Source organism: Phoenix dactylifera, chromosome 3, assembly GCF_051530095.1.
Source record: "Phoenix dactylifera cultivar Ajwa chromosome 3, Ajwa_hap1_PhDact_Kaust_v1.1, whole genome shotgun sequence".
NCBI lineage: Eukaryota > Viridiplantae > Streptophyta > Magnoliopsida > Arecales > Arecaceae > Phoenix > Phoenix dactylifera.
This window is the reverse complement of record NC_143192.1, coordinates 41,364,392-41,380,781: the sequence shown is the minus strand read 5'-3', so window position 1 is coordinate 41,380,781 and position 16,390 is coordinate 41,364,392. Positions and strand designations below refer to the sequence as shown.

General features: G+C 46.0%; 1 protein-coding gene across 5 annotated transcripts; it reads right to left on the bottom strand.

Moving 5' to 3' along the window:
* Positions 1-3,621: 3,621 nt before the first annotated feature.
* On the bottom strand, positions 3,622-8,356 carry LOC120107063 (homeobox protein BEL1 homolog). Of its 5 annotated transcripts, none has more exons than XM_039120205.3 (6): positions 7,794-8,356; positions 7,483-7,700; positions 6,451-7,239; positions 5,346-5,728; positions 4,716-4,776; positions 3,622-4,508 (listed from the first exon to the last, which is right to left on the bottom strand). In XM_039120205.3, the coding sequence occupies exons 3-6, from the start codon at positions 7,198-7,200 to the stop codon at positions 3,879-3,881; spliced, it is 1,824 nt and encodes a 607-aa protein (XP_038976133.3). In that variant the 5' UTR covers positions 7,201-7,239; positions 7,483-7,700; positions 7,794-8,356; the 3' UTR covers positions 3,622-3,878. The 5 variants fall into 5 exon arrangements, with proteins under 5 accessions (XP_038976133.3, XP_038976135.3, XP_038976136.3 ...); XM_039120207.3 differs by having other exon boundaries at positions 7,798-8,356; XM_039120208.3 differs by having other exon boundaries at positions 7,483-7,580; positions 7,794-8,353.
* Between the last annotated feature and the right edge of the window lie 8,034 nt (positions 8,357-16,390).

Genomic DNA, 16,390 nt, shown 5'->3' with positions numbered 1-16,390 from the left:
TATTTTAACTCATGCTCCATTTTTCATGGCCTAAATATTCTATTCATAGAACTCTGTTCACCTCCTCCTTTTCAACTAGATGACACTGCCTGGTTTGTCCACCACCGTTGGAGGCGGTGGTGGCGGTGGCCTGGCCTTCTTGCCACCCTTAAGTCCTCCAGAAGTTCGCATGGATCCAGCCACTCGGGCTTGGACATCAGTAACGACTGTAAAACTTCTTCTATGCTACAAAAATGATCAATAGATACCAACAAAAAGGAATGGCTGTCCGATGCGAATGACCCTACAACGTGCCCTTTTTTTTCACTCTCTCTGGGCTTTAATTCTCGCCTTAACCGTGCCCACCCCCCAGGTGCATGCATGCGTAAATTTAAGAATATGTACAGGTACTCAACTATTTATAGTTATACCTGACAATAAACTACTATATATTGGATATACCACTGTACAAATGCAACCCGAACAGCATGACTACTGTTGTTGGAGACTCGAAGAGATGATGCTGTATTGTAAATAGATTTATATGTCGCTTGTTCCTGCTACTTTACATATGGATGGAATAAACATAACAACACTTTTGTTCTATCCTAAATTTAGCAATATTTGCTATTTGATGGAGTAAGTTATCGTGTTCCGTCTCATCAAATTTGCGAATGGCTTTTTGGATTTATTGAATGGAGCGGCTTCCAACTTGCAAAATACCAAATGTTGCTTGTGAAGACCTGTCATTGATTTTATCAAGCAAATATGAAATGGTTTTTTTTTTTTTTTTGGAACACGGAATGACATATTTCTAATGGTAGATGGCCATGAGAAAGGCTTCGGAGTTTGTTATAAGATCATGGTGATTTGTCATGCTTAGCTTAATGTGAGGCATTATGATTATTTGAAATGAATTTCGCAAGAGAATGTTATTGGGATAAAATTGTTTATGTGAGATTTCAAGTACTGTTTAAAGAGGTACATTTACAACTTTTGAAATAAAAAATATATTTTTTAAAAATAAATATTTGGTAATATTATATGAGTAGTGCTTTGTAAGAAGAGAATGAAAAAAAAATGTTTTTAGAAGAAGCTAAAAAGTCTAGTTTCTAATTTCTTCTTTTTTTTTATAAAGCAAAAGCAACAACAAACCCATCATTTAACTAGTCTTACTAGGGCAAGTTTCTGGAACTAGTTCTGCCGGGTCAAGTAATAGGCATACATTAGGCTTAATAGAGATTGTTGAAAGTAAATTTGAACTAGTCCTATTAGGTCAAGACCTAGGACTAGGTCATAATAGTAGCCCAAACCTATGGTTGAACAGCTGGCTTGTGAAAACAGCTTTAAGTTCTTTCAAACAAACCGACTCTTAAAAAAAATAAAGGAGAGACCAAGCCAATGTTCAAGACTGTAGAGAGACCTTATCATATTCTCTCTTCATCTTTTCTCCTCCATTTGGCCTCTCTCACACCATCCGCCCACCCTTAATGAATCTCAAAGGACGATTGGTAAGAGACAGAAAGACCCAACCCTTCTTCCTTATTGGACGATTGGAGCTTGGTGGCAAGCCAGACTACCAGAGGTTAGAAGCATTATAGGGCAAACCAACAAAGGCTCCCAACCTCCTCTACTCTCTCTTCCTCTCTCTCACAACCTTGATAATGTGACGACTGGAGCTACATATTTTACGTTAACACCCTTGAAAAATTTACATTAGATTTTTTATTGAAAGAGCTATAATTTTATATAATATTTTCAACGGTATTAATGCATACGTCATGTTATACTTAAAGTAGTTGTTTATTATCACTATTAGTCAAAAATATAATGGAAGTGATACAAGCAAAAACAAAATGATTTAAGAGATATCTATACATATAGTAATTTTTGAAGAGTAAATATACAATAAGCTATTTTGGTAAGGACAAACATACAAAAAAACATATTTATTTAGTGTTTTTTAAACTTTTCCCTTTTCAAAAAGAATATTTTGCATCATCTTGATTCACAGTTTCTAATTTTCCTTCAATATCATATAAGAATTATCAAAGAATTCTAAGACTTTCATCAAGAGAACTAATAGAATCAAACTCCTCTACACTCTCAACCCCTTATGCCTTGGGGTAGCAAACATAAAATTACTTTAGTTTTTAATTATCATCAAAAGATTCAATGATAATAGCATAAAAACAATATTGGAAGCCAGAGGGCTCCTAATAAGGCTATATCTCTAGCCTCCAAGAAAGCTATTCAAAAAACCAATCTTCATGAAAAGCATATACATACTAGGGGTCAAACTTGTTAATTCATCTTCTAATTGCATTTCCCATTCATTTTAGATGTCTGATTGAACATTTTCTTTCAATCAAAGAGAAAAAATTGTCATTTTGTGACTTCTATGTATTAGTGGTTTTGCACCTGTACCATAACGCTATTTCATATTTTAATAATGGAGTCATCTTTTTGGTAATAAATGTGTTAACTCAACCAACCCTCGTTAACGTATCTAGAACAAGCATTGTAAAATTAATATAGGAAAGCTATATACTAATTAATAATAACACCAACAGCAGCATGAGTGTTTTAGTAGCAGCAATTGGAACCATAAAAAATAATATTAAAATCCAACCCAAAAGCTTAAATTAATAGATGGATCATGGATGGGCACATAAGTATATAAGCATGATTAATATTCCCTATCTGCTGTAAGATTATTACCACTCTATCAACATCTTCTCTCACATGCAGAGCTAGAGAAATTGAAGTGAGAATGCTGGAAGAATAGCATCTAAAAAGGAATGTAGTTTTTGAACCATGTTAAAGTCCAATCCAATCATTTAAGCTAATAGGTGGATGGGCCCATGAATATAAGCACCACTAAAATCCTTTCTCTATCCAATGCAAGATTATGAAAGTTATCTCAAAATATGGAATAGCATTAGTAGTAGAAGTAATAAAAACAAAAAGAAATAATTCTTCAAATGTTGCCTTGGGCGTATGTATGTGGGTGTGTGCACACGCACGTATAAAATATTTTACTGGTGCATAGAATCCAAATATGGTTTCACATTCTTACGGAACAATTCCAGTCTTTGAACTAACACTTGCATATCATCAAATAGTATTTTAACATGAATCACACAAGCACTTATCACATTTATTTTGAGGATTTTTTATTCTAATCCACTATTATTAGCTATTAATTTCCTTATCTAAATGGCCTAAAATGAGATGAGGTTTAAGACTGGCCACGCAAAAAGATCTGCAAGATCTTCTTTTTACATCCTTTTAACGTTTTCTCATTCATGTCTTTTTCTACTAGAGGGCTGGTGTCCTCTTGTCGGTGTAACATTTTAGCAACTAATAATTCATTGGACTATCCTAACACCATACACGAACATTATTAGTCTTGTCAATAAGATTTGTAAAATCTAATAGAGGGTTCATATAAAAATTTAGCATCTTTAAAAAACAATTCATTGCCCTAGCCTGTCCTTCCCCTTCCATGATTTGAGGGGACGAGGAAGGATTCGGGGGAGGGGGGAGGGGGGAAAGGAGAAAGGAGGTGGATTTACCCGACAAGCTGAGGAAGTTATTCCATGTACTGCAGCACTGGAAGAACTGTCTGCATCTAAGGACTCCACAAAATCGTATATGTATTTTCCTGCACCAAATAATGACAGCGTTTCTGCTCTATTAATGCCATAACATTGTCTATTTGTCCATATGCCACCTTCTACTGAGGGCCAAAACTTACGTTATAGTACACATCTACCTATTTTATCCAACCTGCCCAAAATAATATACCAACGAACCCAGTATACCATATCCCCACTTCCGTTACCATGTCCCTGTCCTTAACCTCCACAAGGAGACCTCCCCCCTCACCTTTTTTTCTACCCAGCCAAGTCATGCAGCAGCTGAGCTCCCATCAGGTTTCTGTAGGGAAGGTTCTGAGCCTCCCCGTCTAATATAGAGAACTGACCCGGTTGGCAGTCCTCCATCTGCGCTCTGGAGAAGAAGAGAGAGTGCTGAGAGGCCGGCGAGAACGACAGGCTCATGGCCCCTTCATTGTGCTGCTGCAAACCCAGAGTTAGCGAGACACCGTCTCCAAAGTTCTGGTTGCTGCACTCACCATAGGAAGTGAAGTCCAAGTCCATCACACCAAAGTTCTCGGCCCTGGGGACCGGGTGGTGTTGCCGAGGGTCGTGGAAGGAACTCTTGCCGTCTGTGGGATCCCTTCCGTTGGTACAGTGGTGGCTGCTGTTGACGATGGAGGAGAGGGAGTCTGAGCAGTTGAGGAGCTCCCCAGGTGTGGGCTTTTGGTCCTCCGCATGCAGCTGCAGGGAGCTAGAATTAGGGTTAGGGTTTCGTTTTGACTGTAGCTCTCCAGGCCGGCAGTTGTTGTGACCGTTGTTCTCCTCTTGGGAGGTCTGTTTGTCCTGCTCCTTTATTTCTTCCGAGTACATTTCTTCCACCATTGGTTTCCATAGCCTAACCCTTGCGTTTATGAACCAGTTAGAAACCTGTAGCGGAAACCAAGCAGCCGTTTCACATATTTATTTCAGAAATTCTTCGACAGTATTGGATCTTGGATGAATGGGGAACCAGAAGACACGCGGCTATCACACATGTATCAACATATGGAATAACAAATAAAGAAAAGATGGTGGGATTCAAGGTTGGAGGATAGATTAATCAGCAAAAAGGACGGGCGAGAGATGTTGACGTACCTGGCTTCTGGAGAGTCCAGTTTGCCGAGCTAATATATGCTTATCAACGTCGCTGGGGTACCTGTAGTCAAGTGTAATTTATAAGCCCAAGGTCGATATTAGTTAGAAGCTGAGGCAACTGATAGCTAGGTTTTTGTTTCTCCTCGCCGACGACGTCTTTATTTTTTGCTTTCGATATAAAACAAGGAATGTGGAGGAGAAATTTTAATCCATAAAGTAATGTTTGATGAATCATCAATCAATAAATAGAAATATGACCTGACACCTGCTGTAATAAGCTAAAAGATAGAAGCTAGGGAATGCATGCATTGAGATAAATATCTTATATCAAAACTGTGATAATTCACTATGAAGCTTATATCGACAACTATATTGCCCTAAAACATCAGCACTTGATTCTTTTTTTTCTAAAAAAAAGGGAGCATCTGTACTGGGACTCTTCCATGGTTCATGTAGTCGATAGCTTAATATCATTATGCTCTTGGGAGAAGATATGTGATTTCCCATGTCTTTCCAGAACGTGTGAATTTTTTGAAGTAGTAAAGTGATTAACGAACACAAGCAGTGGACACCTACGTACGTTCCTCTTTTGTATTACTTGTGCGTGTATCAGAGAAGAGAGAGATTTACGGGTGAAGAAAATGCTCGAAGAGCCATGCTCGAAGGATCGACACGGAGCACTCCGGGAGGCCCCGCTGGGGCCGCCATGGACAGCTCTCCATCGTTCCGGCCTGTTGAAATGCTTTCTGCTGTCGGAGGCACTGATCGATCAGCTTGAGCCTTGGGGTCTCACCTCTGATCGTCCCTGGTGCGACCGGGTCCTTCTCTCCCATAGCCTTCTTTATCGCCCGGATCTGACCCACTATCCCATCCTTGAGACATCGGAAGTGCTTCGACATGGCCTTTGATGCCAGCATCGAGTAAACCGAAGCTGCCCCTTCCCCGGCCACCGCCTCAAATGACGAGACAACAGCCCTCATTTGCTCACAGTATTTCTTGTACCTCCTATCCACCTGATGCAGTGAAAACAAAAGGAGAAAAAAAAGGAACAATACTGCTTTGATGTTAATATTAGTGTGTCAAACAAGAAGAGGAAGAAATAACAGTGTGGAGCTTCTTCTAGAGTCTGTATGGGAACCATGGAATTAGGCCCTATGACGTACTGCAACTTTTTGTTTTGTACAATGGAGCTTTGTCATCAAATGTTTCGCACTCGAATGCTTTTGGAGTACACCCCGGATTTTGTCAGTAAATTATCGCAAATTGTAACATGAAACTGGTAAATAAATGAATTCGATGGTAAAAAATAATAGATCTGGTGGGTTCCATTCAATGGAGAGGTTGGAGGTGCCGGTAGGGCTACTTAGACGACTAAGAGAAAAGAAAAGAGGTTTCCAAAAGTAAATGGAATGCCCCGAAATATCAATCTGTCCCTGCCCTGACGCAGTACAGCATTAATGGTATCTCGCCAGTCCCACATAATTGAACCCGGATTCAATTAGTTTCCGAACGAATCGACTCCTACCCCGGGTAATGCGTCTGGCCACTCCCTATCTCTCTCGGACTCACCAAGGTATGGTCTTCTGTTTTCCTCTAATCAATCATGTATCCACTTATCTTACTGCCTTTACTCCTAGGAGTAATAACAATATAGAGGAGGGTGTGCTGTTCAGTATTGTAGTTTCTAGTGTTATTAACCAAGGTGGAAGAGCTAAGCGAAGACTAAGTAGCTCACCTCTTCTAGCATTGACAAAAGCTTAGCCTTCCTCTTTTGCAGCTCAAGAACGTCAGAAGAGTAGAGGGATTGATTACGTGAAGAGTTGGAAGAAGACCCTCCTTCCTCCCATTGGTTTGCTTTATAGGACTTTTGCTTCGAGGAGTTGCCTGCCCCACCTAGACTACAGAACTCGTTGAGTAGTTCTTGTGCTGGAATCAAGAACTTGGAGCTCTTTAGCTGTCGTGGTTGCTGATAGGATTGCTGGAAAAACCTCCTGTCTTGAAGTAAGGCTGCGGATTTTGGGAACAATTCGTCTGTTGAATTGGTGGGGAGGTGCTGCTGAAGGATGGGCTGTTCCATGCCGGCTATAGACTCGGAGGGCTCGGGGTTGCACAGGGACAGGGACAGCCCCCGGATCGGCTGCTGGTTCGCAACATTCGGGAATAGACACCTCAGCGAGGGATCTTCAACCAGCATCCGATTCGGATGCTGCCACGAATTCACCGTCGTCGTTGTCCCCGCAGTCTCGGCCGAGACCATAAGATTCTCGTTGGATGATTGGCAGAACCCTCCACCGATGCCGGAGGAGCTGCCGCCAACCTTGGGGATGAAGCCTCTCCCCAGCATCTCCATCCCGGCCCGGAGGCTGTACAGCTCCTGGTTGGACTCGAAGCTCTGGATATTGGAGTTGCCGGTGGAGGAGAAATCGATGTAGCCGAAAGCTGGAGAGATTTGAGTCCCTGGCTTCTCTTGTGGGTGATGCGCCATCTTGTTCTCCAGTAATTAAAAGAAACTCTCCCTTATAACCTACAACAATAATTGATATCAAATCACAACGTCAAACATTGACACCCAAGACTAAACCGACTAAAAAGAGAAGAGAAAAATCAAATCCTTCAAAACAAGCAATCAAAAGATCAACGAAAAAAAAAGAAAACAAACGGATCACTTCTCATATGCCATATTTTTCCAAGTATCAGATATAAATGATGCAAGATGATCTAGTTTCTACAGTCCAAGAGACGACTCGAGGTAGGCCAACCCCGTTACCGGTTTTGGAAGAGCAGATGGCCCGTGCCGTCTCTGAAGAAGATGGTATCAAAAACCTGGAACCCAGGGGCTTGCCAAGACGATGAGTAAAAGACCTTCTGAAGGGCACACCACTAGAAGAGTTAGTGCTTCCAAGGGCAGGCTAAAAGTAAACAAACAGTCTCTTCCCCCATCAAAACTGTTGCCGTCCATGAACAACTCCTTAAGAAGATTGGAAGCTAAAAGGAAACAAAAGAGATAAAAGAAAAGGATATCATGAGCAAGTATAACAGGGCAGTTTATAGGATCCTCGTCCTTTCATTTGGACATACCTACCAGCCGCCGCATGGCCTTTATTTTCCCTTCACCTTTCTTTCGCTCGCTCTCTCTCTCACAAAGACATGTAGTTCTTGCTGGCCTACAAGTTGAGTCTGTAAGATGGACCCCCTTCTCTCCTTCTTTTTGCTTGGCCTTGGCTCTCTCTCTCTCTCTATCTCTCTCTCAGAGTAAATAGCTGCAGCACTCTAATTATTGTTTCCTTTCCTCGGAGGAAGAAAGAGTAGCCAGATCTCGGACTGGCACGGATGCCAAATGCTCCAAAGTGGGGGTTTTTCCCTACTCCTCCCTGCTTCCACCCACTACTTTTTCAGATGGCCTTCTGTTTGGTCCTGCATCCTCAGTTCAGAAGAAAACAGATATGGATCTGGGTCTTTGAGGATCGGCGTCACCTCTTCCTCTGAAAAGTGAAAGAAAGCTAGGGAAAGAAAGTAAAAATAAGATGAGAAGATATAGATAGAGAGAGAAGAGAGAGGGTGTAAGAGTAAATAAAACAGTGGAATAGATGCGCCTGGAAAATATTCCGAAAAAAAGGGGCTGGCGCCACCCAAGGGGCAGTGGTCCTCCATTTCCAACAAATTCCCATTAAAACGCCTATTAAAATGGGGACCAGACAACTTGGGACCGCATCACTTTTTCTCCCTTATACTATTCAAATTATTTTACTCCATGGTGGTACTCTCACGCTTTCTACACCTCCTACCAATCCACTTTTTTTTTAATTTTTTTTCTTCCATAAAATAGTTTTACTACCTTAATCCAAGGTGCTAATCCTATCATTGGCACTGCTCGCTTTCGTCCGACGGACGTCATCGTATTCGTAGCATCTTAATCGTCGTCCTTGTTTGGACTAAATGCAGCCTTAGTAACGGCATTAGCAATAAGAGGTTAGCAGTGGATCAAGGAAAGGGGAGAGGTATATATGAGCTTGTGTTCGTTGAAGTGCCGCGGATTCCACCTTTTGTTAATGGGGTCGCCATGTCTCTTCTGAGTGTAGGCTTATGAGTGGTGGGCATTTGTGGGAGCTACACTCCATGCGTGCTGCGTACCACGCACGTCTCTTTTCTATCTTATGCCGGACCCACACCCACCATCAGCTTGGCCTCATATATAGTACTTCAATTATTTTGGTTGGCGTCGTGTAAGCTTGCAAGAGGTTAGGCTCAGAAAAGTAGCGACAATAATTGGGGAGATGTGCCCAATATAAATCATGATTAGATAATATTTTTTAGGTGGGACAGGGGACTCCGGTTGCAACTTTTGCATGCCTCATGAATAATTGATCTTCTTTTAGAACATCATGCAGCTTATAGAGATCCCAAAGCACTTCATTTTTTTTTTTTTTCACCCTTCTATGTAGATCAACTATTCAAAGTCATGAAAGAAGATGAATCATTTTTTTGCATGAAAAATATAACCCAAATATCTTGAAGGATGAAATATATATATATATATATATATATATATATATGTGTGTGTGTGTGTGTGTGTGTGTGTGTGTATGCGCGCACGCACTTACATGATTAAAATAGCTAGCAGAATAGGTCATTGATTGACAAAGGATGAAAGTGAATGAGTTTTTGTTGCCCAAGAAAAAATTAATCAGGAAATGTGGATTGGTTGAACAGGAGAAGATCAAGTTTAGGTGTTGGACGTCAGGAGCCTTTTTAAGTTGGCTGAATTTCACATGTGCCTCTATAATACTGCTAGCTTTACTGTTTGTTACTTATATAGCATTTTCTACATGCTATAGAGAGAGAGAGAGAAAAAAAGATGCCTCTATAGAAAAGTAAATTGAAACGTGCTAGTCTTCCTCTTCCATTAAAGTCCTAATTACGTCCTTTAATCTCTATCCTTCATGAAGAATTGCTTGTGACATCTTGACATAAAGATGAGAAGTTTTCGATAGAAAAGGAGTGATTCCAAGAGATTGGGATAATATAACATGACATACGACGTGCTAACTGGTGCCAATTGGTTGGTATAGGAGGTAACTCAGGAGGAGGAGGATCTCAAATTAATGAGGAGCATAAGAAAATAGTACTAAAAAGCTTGTGCCAAAATTAGAGCTAGGAGAGTACATACCAAACAGGGGGGCAAGGGGACATCATGCTAGCTGCGATGGCATCTTCTGTATTAGTTGGGGAGGCTGGAACAACGCCAGCCACACAAGTGACCGTTGGAATAGCCTAACCAGGTGGATGCAGTGTCGGTGGAGCCGACACGCCAACCGTCGGACCCATTCCCTCCCCCAGATTCTCCAATCTCTCCAACCCGCCCAGCCCGGAAGTAGATCCGCTGTTGGTACCTAAGAACAGACAGCCAAATCTTCCACATAATTGCCTGTCCTGTCGTGTAGTAAATGTGGGACCTACCTTAGAACACGTGAGCATTGCATGGCTGTGTGGCACCTGACTGGATACAGCTGTCCAATAGAGCCCAGAGAGACCTGTGGGGCCCATGAATTGACGTTACCGATCCTGATCGGCTCCGTCTTCGGGCGGTATTCCATCCGGCTTTCGGGACGCGTGGCGCCCTGCGATTTAACTCGCGCCAACAACTCCAAACAGCGTTCACCCGCGGACAAACCGGCGAGCCCAAAGCCAAACCCTGTGTCGCTGGCATGGAACCTGATGAATGGTTCAGATTCCTGAGAAATTGTGAATCACGTCGATTCCCTCCTTGCAAGGTCGATCGACAAGGAATGGAGTCAAGGTCATCTCCAGTTTCAGACGTTAATTAGCCTTTCAATCGAAGTACAAGGAAGCCCGTGATGGAAGGCAAAACGTTTTTAGCTCTCACCCAAACCAGAGACGACCTTGACTAAGGAATGAGCAGTATCTACACGCTGCGGTGATTACGATACCACCGTAAATAGCTAACATATCATTCATTTTGGATACGAATCGCCCTTCTTCGTCACTGCAATGCATGAGAGCCACCCATCTCTAAGATAGATAGCACGGCAGCTGTCGACGATGGCACCGCACTCTGCAGTGCAAAAGTTGTGGTCCGAAGTATATTTAATAATTCCACATAGTACGATCAACATGCGCTTTATTCTTGTTTGACTGCATATACGTACGTCTTAGGATTGTAAACATACATCGATGCTACCATGTAAATCAAATTCGATATTTGTGTTAATTTGTGATGCTTCATGTTCCATATCTTCACATTTTCCAGGCCAAGTGCATGGGGTGGTCGCCACTATCGTCGCGAGGGCATCTAATTGATGCGCGTACCATGCACATTCATGTTGGCCCATGTAGCGAAGCTAAGTCTGACATGAGATATTATTAGAGGTATTCTGCTATTCTGGGTAAATGAACCTAGGGTGAAGAATGTTAGGTCACATAATATTTGTTCTAGGATGAATTTCACTAAAATCTATCCATTTTGATGTGTTTCGAATTGTTGCTTCCATTTGTTGATCTGGTTAGATCGAGTCAAGCTAATCCATCCACTTGTTCTAGATTTCAGAGGTTGAGGCTCAACTTTTGCGACTGCTAATTATAATGTTTGAAAATCTGCCGGTTCCATGTTCTAAATGTGGCAGGATTGGTCATCAAATGAAGGGGTGCGATTCCATTTTACCGGCGAGGGGGGGGGGTGTGGAGGGATGCTCAAGTACAGGGAAGGAAATGGCTGGGGAGAGCCGTTCGGAGGTTCCGGCGATGGCGGTTGGGGAAGGAGATGATGCGGGAGAGCAGGGTGTCTTTGGCCCCTGGATGGTCACGAATCGCCTCCGCTTCCAGCGGCCGGCTAATGCATCCAGGTGGGGGAAGGAGACAGCCAAGCAGAAGGGGAGGTTGGATCCGGGGTCGTCTCCCGGGCGTGCTACCTCGAAGCCCACCGGAAACACGCCGGCTTCTACCTCTACCTCTCCAATTGATCTCAAGGGATGGCAGAAGCCTTCCAAGGTCACCCGGCGGCGGACGCTTGAGAAGGACATCGCGGTTGCCGGAGTGGGGGCGACTGGGGAGGGACCGACTCAACTCGGTCATCGCTCTGAGTCGTGGACCGAGTCGGGGAACAAGCTGGGCTCGAGTGGGGCCAGTTCTTCAACGGGCCAGGCTGAAGGGCCCAAGCGGGAGACGGTATCTCGGGCTGGAGGACCGGGCCCAAGCCCTTTGAAGCGGTCGAGAGCTCCTGTGGGAGGCCGGGCCCAGGTTGGTGGGGGGCAGCAGCGGCCATCATCGGTGCTATCGAGGAGGACGGAGGGCTTCCGACGGTGGAGGAGCCGGAGTTCACCTCCGCCTCAGTCAGCGGCGCGCAACCGACCCCCCAGGGTGAACCAGGAGCTTCGGGGAGCGGGGGGAGTGCTGCGTGCTGGAGGTGGGGCGACGCTCGGGCGGAAGCCGACGCGGACAACCACGGTAGCGGCGGTGGAGTCGGCGGAGCTGGGGCCGGTGGTGATGACTGGTGCATCCTCGGAGCAGACAGCAGGGGATCGAGGGATGGAGGTCGATCCTGGTGATGGCTTGGTGGGAGTGATTGCAGGGGGTATCGGGGAAGACCCTGTTGACAGACCGTGCCATTTGGCACGGGCCAACAGTGATCCGAACCTTGTGGCCAATCTTTTTCAGGGGGGGAGTTCAAGTATGATGGCAGTTCCTTGGGTGCTGGAGGCTTGTTGGGAGTTGGCAAGGAGTCTGGCCTTGTGGCTACGGCTCAGGCAGACAACAAGGGGAAGCACAAGCAGGTTGTGGTCCAATTGTTGGCCTCTATCAAGGGGGTGAGTCCCAAGGGATCTGTGAGGAAAGAGCAGTTGGATGATGAGGCAGCATGTAGTAGTGGCTTCGGGGAAGTAGGCCACGTCAATCTGTCGGGTGATTTATGAAGATTCTCTTATGGAATTGTCGTGGAGCGGGGAAGCCGTCCTTTACCCCGGCATTTCGTAGGTTGGTGCACCAATACAGTCCTGATATTTGTGTCCTCCTTGAGACCCGGTTATCCGGAAGGAGTCTTGAGAAGGCAAGGAGGGCAGTGCCGAGAGGATGGGGATTCTATGCAGTAGAATCTCAGGGGCTATCTGGCGGTATCATTGCCACTTGGGCTCAGGGGTGTTGTCAAATGGATATATTCAATGTCTGTAATCAAGAGGTAATCATGGTTATCTCGGAAGGGGATAGAAGTCCGTGGATTTTGGCAGCGGTGTATGCAAACACAGAGTATAGGGTGAGGCGGAATTTGTGGGTGGAGGCCACTCAGTTGATTAGTCAGGGATATCCAATGTTATTGGCAGGTGACTTTAATTGCACAGTGGACCCTCAAGAGAAGAGGGGTGGGAAGCCTTTTTCTTGTGACAGGAAGGTTCAGGAGTTTCAGGACTTCCTCATGATGAATGGTTTGGTTGACTTGGGTTTTTTTGGCCCAAAGTTCACATGGTATAATAATCAGCAGGGACAGGCCAGAGTATGGGAGCGGCTAGATAGAGCCTGTGCTATTGCGGGGTGGATCCAGTGTTTTCCGGATTACCAGGTCAGTCATTTGCCGAGGATTGCATCGGACCACTGCCCACTATTGGTGAGCACTGATGCACCTGTACTAGTTCGCCCTCCCTTCAGGTTCGAGAAGATCTGGCTCAGTTATCCTAGATCCTGGGAGATGGTGCGGGAGGCTTGGAGGGTACCTGTTAGGGGAGATGCTATGTACCGAGTATCTCGTAGACTGGAGATGGCGAGGAGACGGCTTCGGAGGTGGAACCTTGAGGAGGTGGGGAACATTTTTAGGAGGGTGGAGAATCTAGAGGGGGCGATTACCAGGTTATAGTTTCAGGAGGCCCAGGGAGGGGGCTTATCGGAGGAGGAGGTGGGGGAGCTTAGATCTCACTTGGCATTGCATAATTCTTTACTTAGACAGCAGGAGGTATTTTGGAGACAGAAGTCTAGGATACAGTGGATACTGGAGGGAGATCGGAACACCAGATATTTTCATCAGGCGACAGTTATCAGAAGGCACCAGAATAGAGTCAGAGCCATCAGGGGTGAGGATGGGCAGGTGACGGAGGATCCCGTTCAGATTAGTCGGATTGTGGAGAGCTTTTTCAGAGCTCGGTGGACCGAGCAGTTAGGGGGCAGGAGCTCAGAGGACATACCGGCGCCTTTAGCTGGGGTGTCGGAGGAGGAGACTGCAGCATTGATCCGGCCGGTATTGGAGAGGGAGGTTAGGGAGGCGGTCTGGTCCCTTGAGGGGGATAAGGCTCCGGGGCCAGACGGTTTTCCTCCGTTATTTTTTCAGAGGTACTGGATGATAGTCGGACATGATGTGACGGCGGCCATACAGCAGTTCTTTGGTATATATGCGATGCCCACTGAGTGGCAGCGGACCTTTATCACACTGATACCGAAACGGCAGGACGCCACGGAGCCGGGCCATTTTCGCCCGATTAGCCTGTGCACGACCTTGTACAAGGCGACGGCGAAGATACTTGCCGTTAGGTTGAGGGAGATTCTCCCAAGGTTGATCAGTCCAGAGCAGAGTGCTTTCTTGAGAGGGCGGAGTATCTCAGATAATGTGATGATTGCCCAGGAGTTTATGTTTGATATGCATAGAGCCCCGATGAGGAGGAGCTTGATGGGGATCAAGCTCGATATGGAGAGGGCCTACGACAGGATGAGTTGGGATTTTCTGCAGCAATGCATGCAGGGGTTTGGCTTTCCCGAGATATGGATTAGCTGGGTTATGGGATGTGTGAGGGCTCCCTCATTCGCCATCTTGGTGAATGGCTCGCCATCCCGATTTTTTGAGTCGGCCGGAGGGCTGCGACAGGGTTGCCCCCTCTCACCACTACTGTTTATTATGTGTGCGGATGCGCTGTCTAGAGCGCTCAGACAGGCGATGGTCACTCAGGAGATGGAGGTTTACAGGCCGGCGGAGGGAGCTCCTCCATTGTCTCACCTTCTTTTTGCTGATGATTGTTTATTACTTGCCCGGGCTACGAGGCGGACCGCGGAGGTTCTTCGAAGGATCCTATGCCACTATTGCGAGGTATCAGGACAGAGAGTTAATTTGGGGAAGTCTACTGTATGCTTTAGTCCGAGGATCAGGCCGGCAGTGAGGAACTCTATCTTGGAGATTTTGGAGGTGGGTGAGCAGGAGGGTATGCTGAGGTATTTGGGGGTTCCGATTTTTGGCCGGCGGTTGCGGAGCAGGGACTGCTTATCACTCGAGCTCAGTATCAGACACAGACTGGAGGGATGGCAGATGCATACTCTTTCCATGATGGGGAGGATCACATTGGTTCGGTCAGTTCTTTCTTCACTTCCCATCTATTTATTGTCCAATTCCTTTATTCCGGTGTCTCTTGTGAGGACCTTGGAGCAGACTTTTAGAAACTTTATCTGGGGTGGGAGTAGGGGCAGAGGTGGTGTTCACCTGGTGGCATGGGAGGTGGTGTGTCAGCCGATCAGGTTCGGTGGGTTGGGGGTGTTGTCTCTGATGGCTAGGAGGGAGGCTTTAGTGGCTCGACATGCAGCGAGGTTTGTGCTAGAGCCTGACAGCATGTGGTCCTCGTTGATGAGGGCCTCTGGAGCTCTGATACCTGGAGTGCGTGGAGGCCGATTACATTCTCCGGTGTGGAGGGAGATGTGTGCTAGGGCTGCGTTGGTGCTGCCGGAGATGAGATGGGCCATTGGTGATGGGCGGTCTATAGATGTTTTGGAGGACAGGTGGGTGACTGAGCAGCCGATCAGCCGTATTCCGACCTTGGTGGACTCGGCGAGGATCGCTGGATTTAGGGTTAGTGATCTGATGCACCCAGAGGGGGGCTGCTGGAGGGAGGGATTGATTCGGGAGGTGTTTGGGGAACAGCTGGCTGTGATGATCATGGACCTTCCGATTCCTTTGCAGGAGGTGCCAGATAGATTAGTCTGTGGCCGACGGGCTGAGCGCAGATGCGAGCCAGGGATCTCCACACTTTGACCAGCAGGGTGTCAGACCGGCAGATTGAGGGCAGATGGATATGGCGGCTACGGTGTCATCCGCAGGTAGCGCTCTTCTTCTGGAAGGTGGCATGGGGATGCCTACCAACCAGGGGTATGCTAGCCAGACGGGGCATGCGGATTTCTCAGTGCTGTGAGCGGTGTTCAGGTATCGAGGAGACCATTGACCATGTTTTGCTGCAGTGCCCCAGGGCTAGAGAGATATGGCGCATGTCTCCTGTTATGTTACCCCATTCGGTGGAGTCGGCTCAGGACCTGATGCATGTGTTGAGAGCCTCTACGCGGAGCCCTTGTTCTGTTGAGGCGGGTATTATGATGGCACACTTGACTTATCATATATGGTTGGATAGGAACGCTGGTCTATTTGAGGGCAGGAGGTGGTCCTCGAGGATGGTGGTGGATCGAGCTATGCTACATGCAGGGGAGATGGTCGCGACTACTGCGTGGTTCACTTCTGGAATGGCTAGGGACATCTGGGGTATTCTTCCCGCTGCTACAGCGCCCAGGTTTCTTGGGTACCCCCACCCCTTGGTCATTTCAAGGTGAATTTTGATGGTAGTCGGTCGGTGGATGGTGTCTCTGGAGGTGTGGAATTTGTGATCAGAGACGGGAGGGGCAGACTGATAGCCGCCGGTGGCCGCCGCATC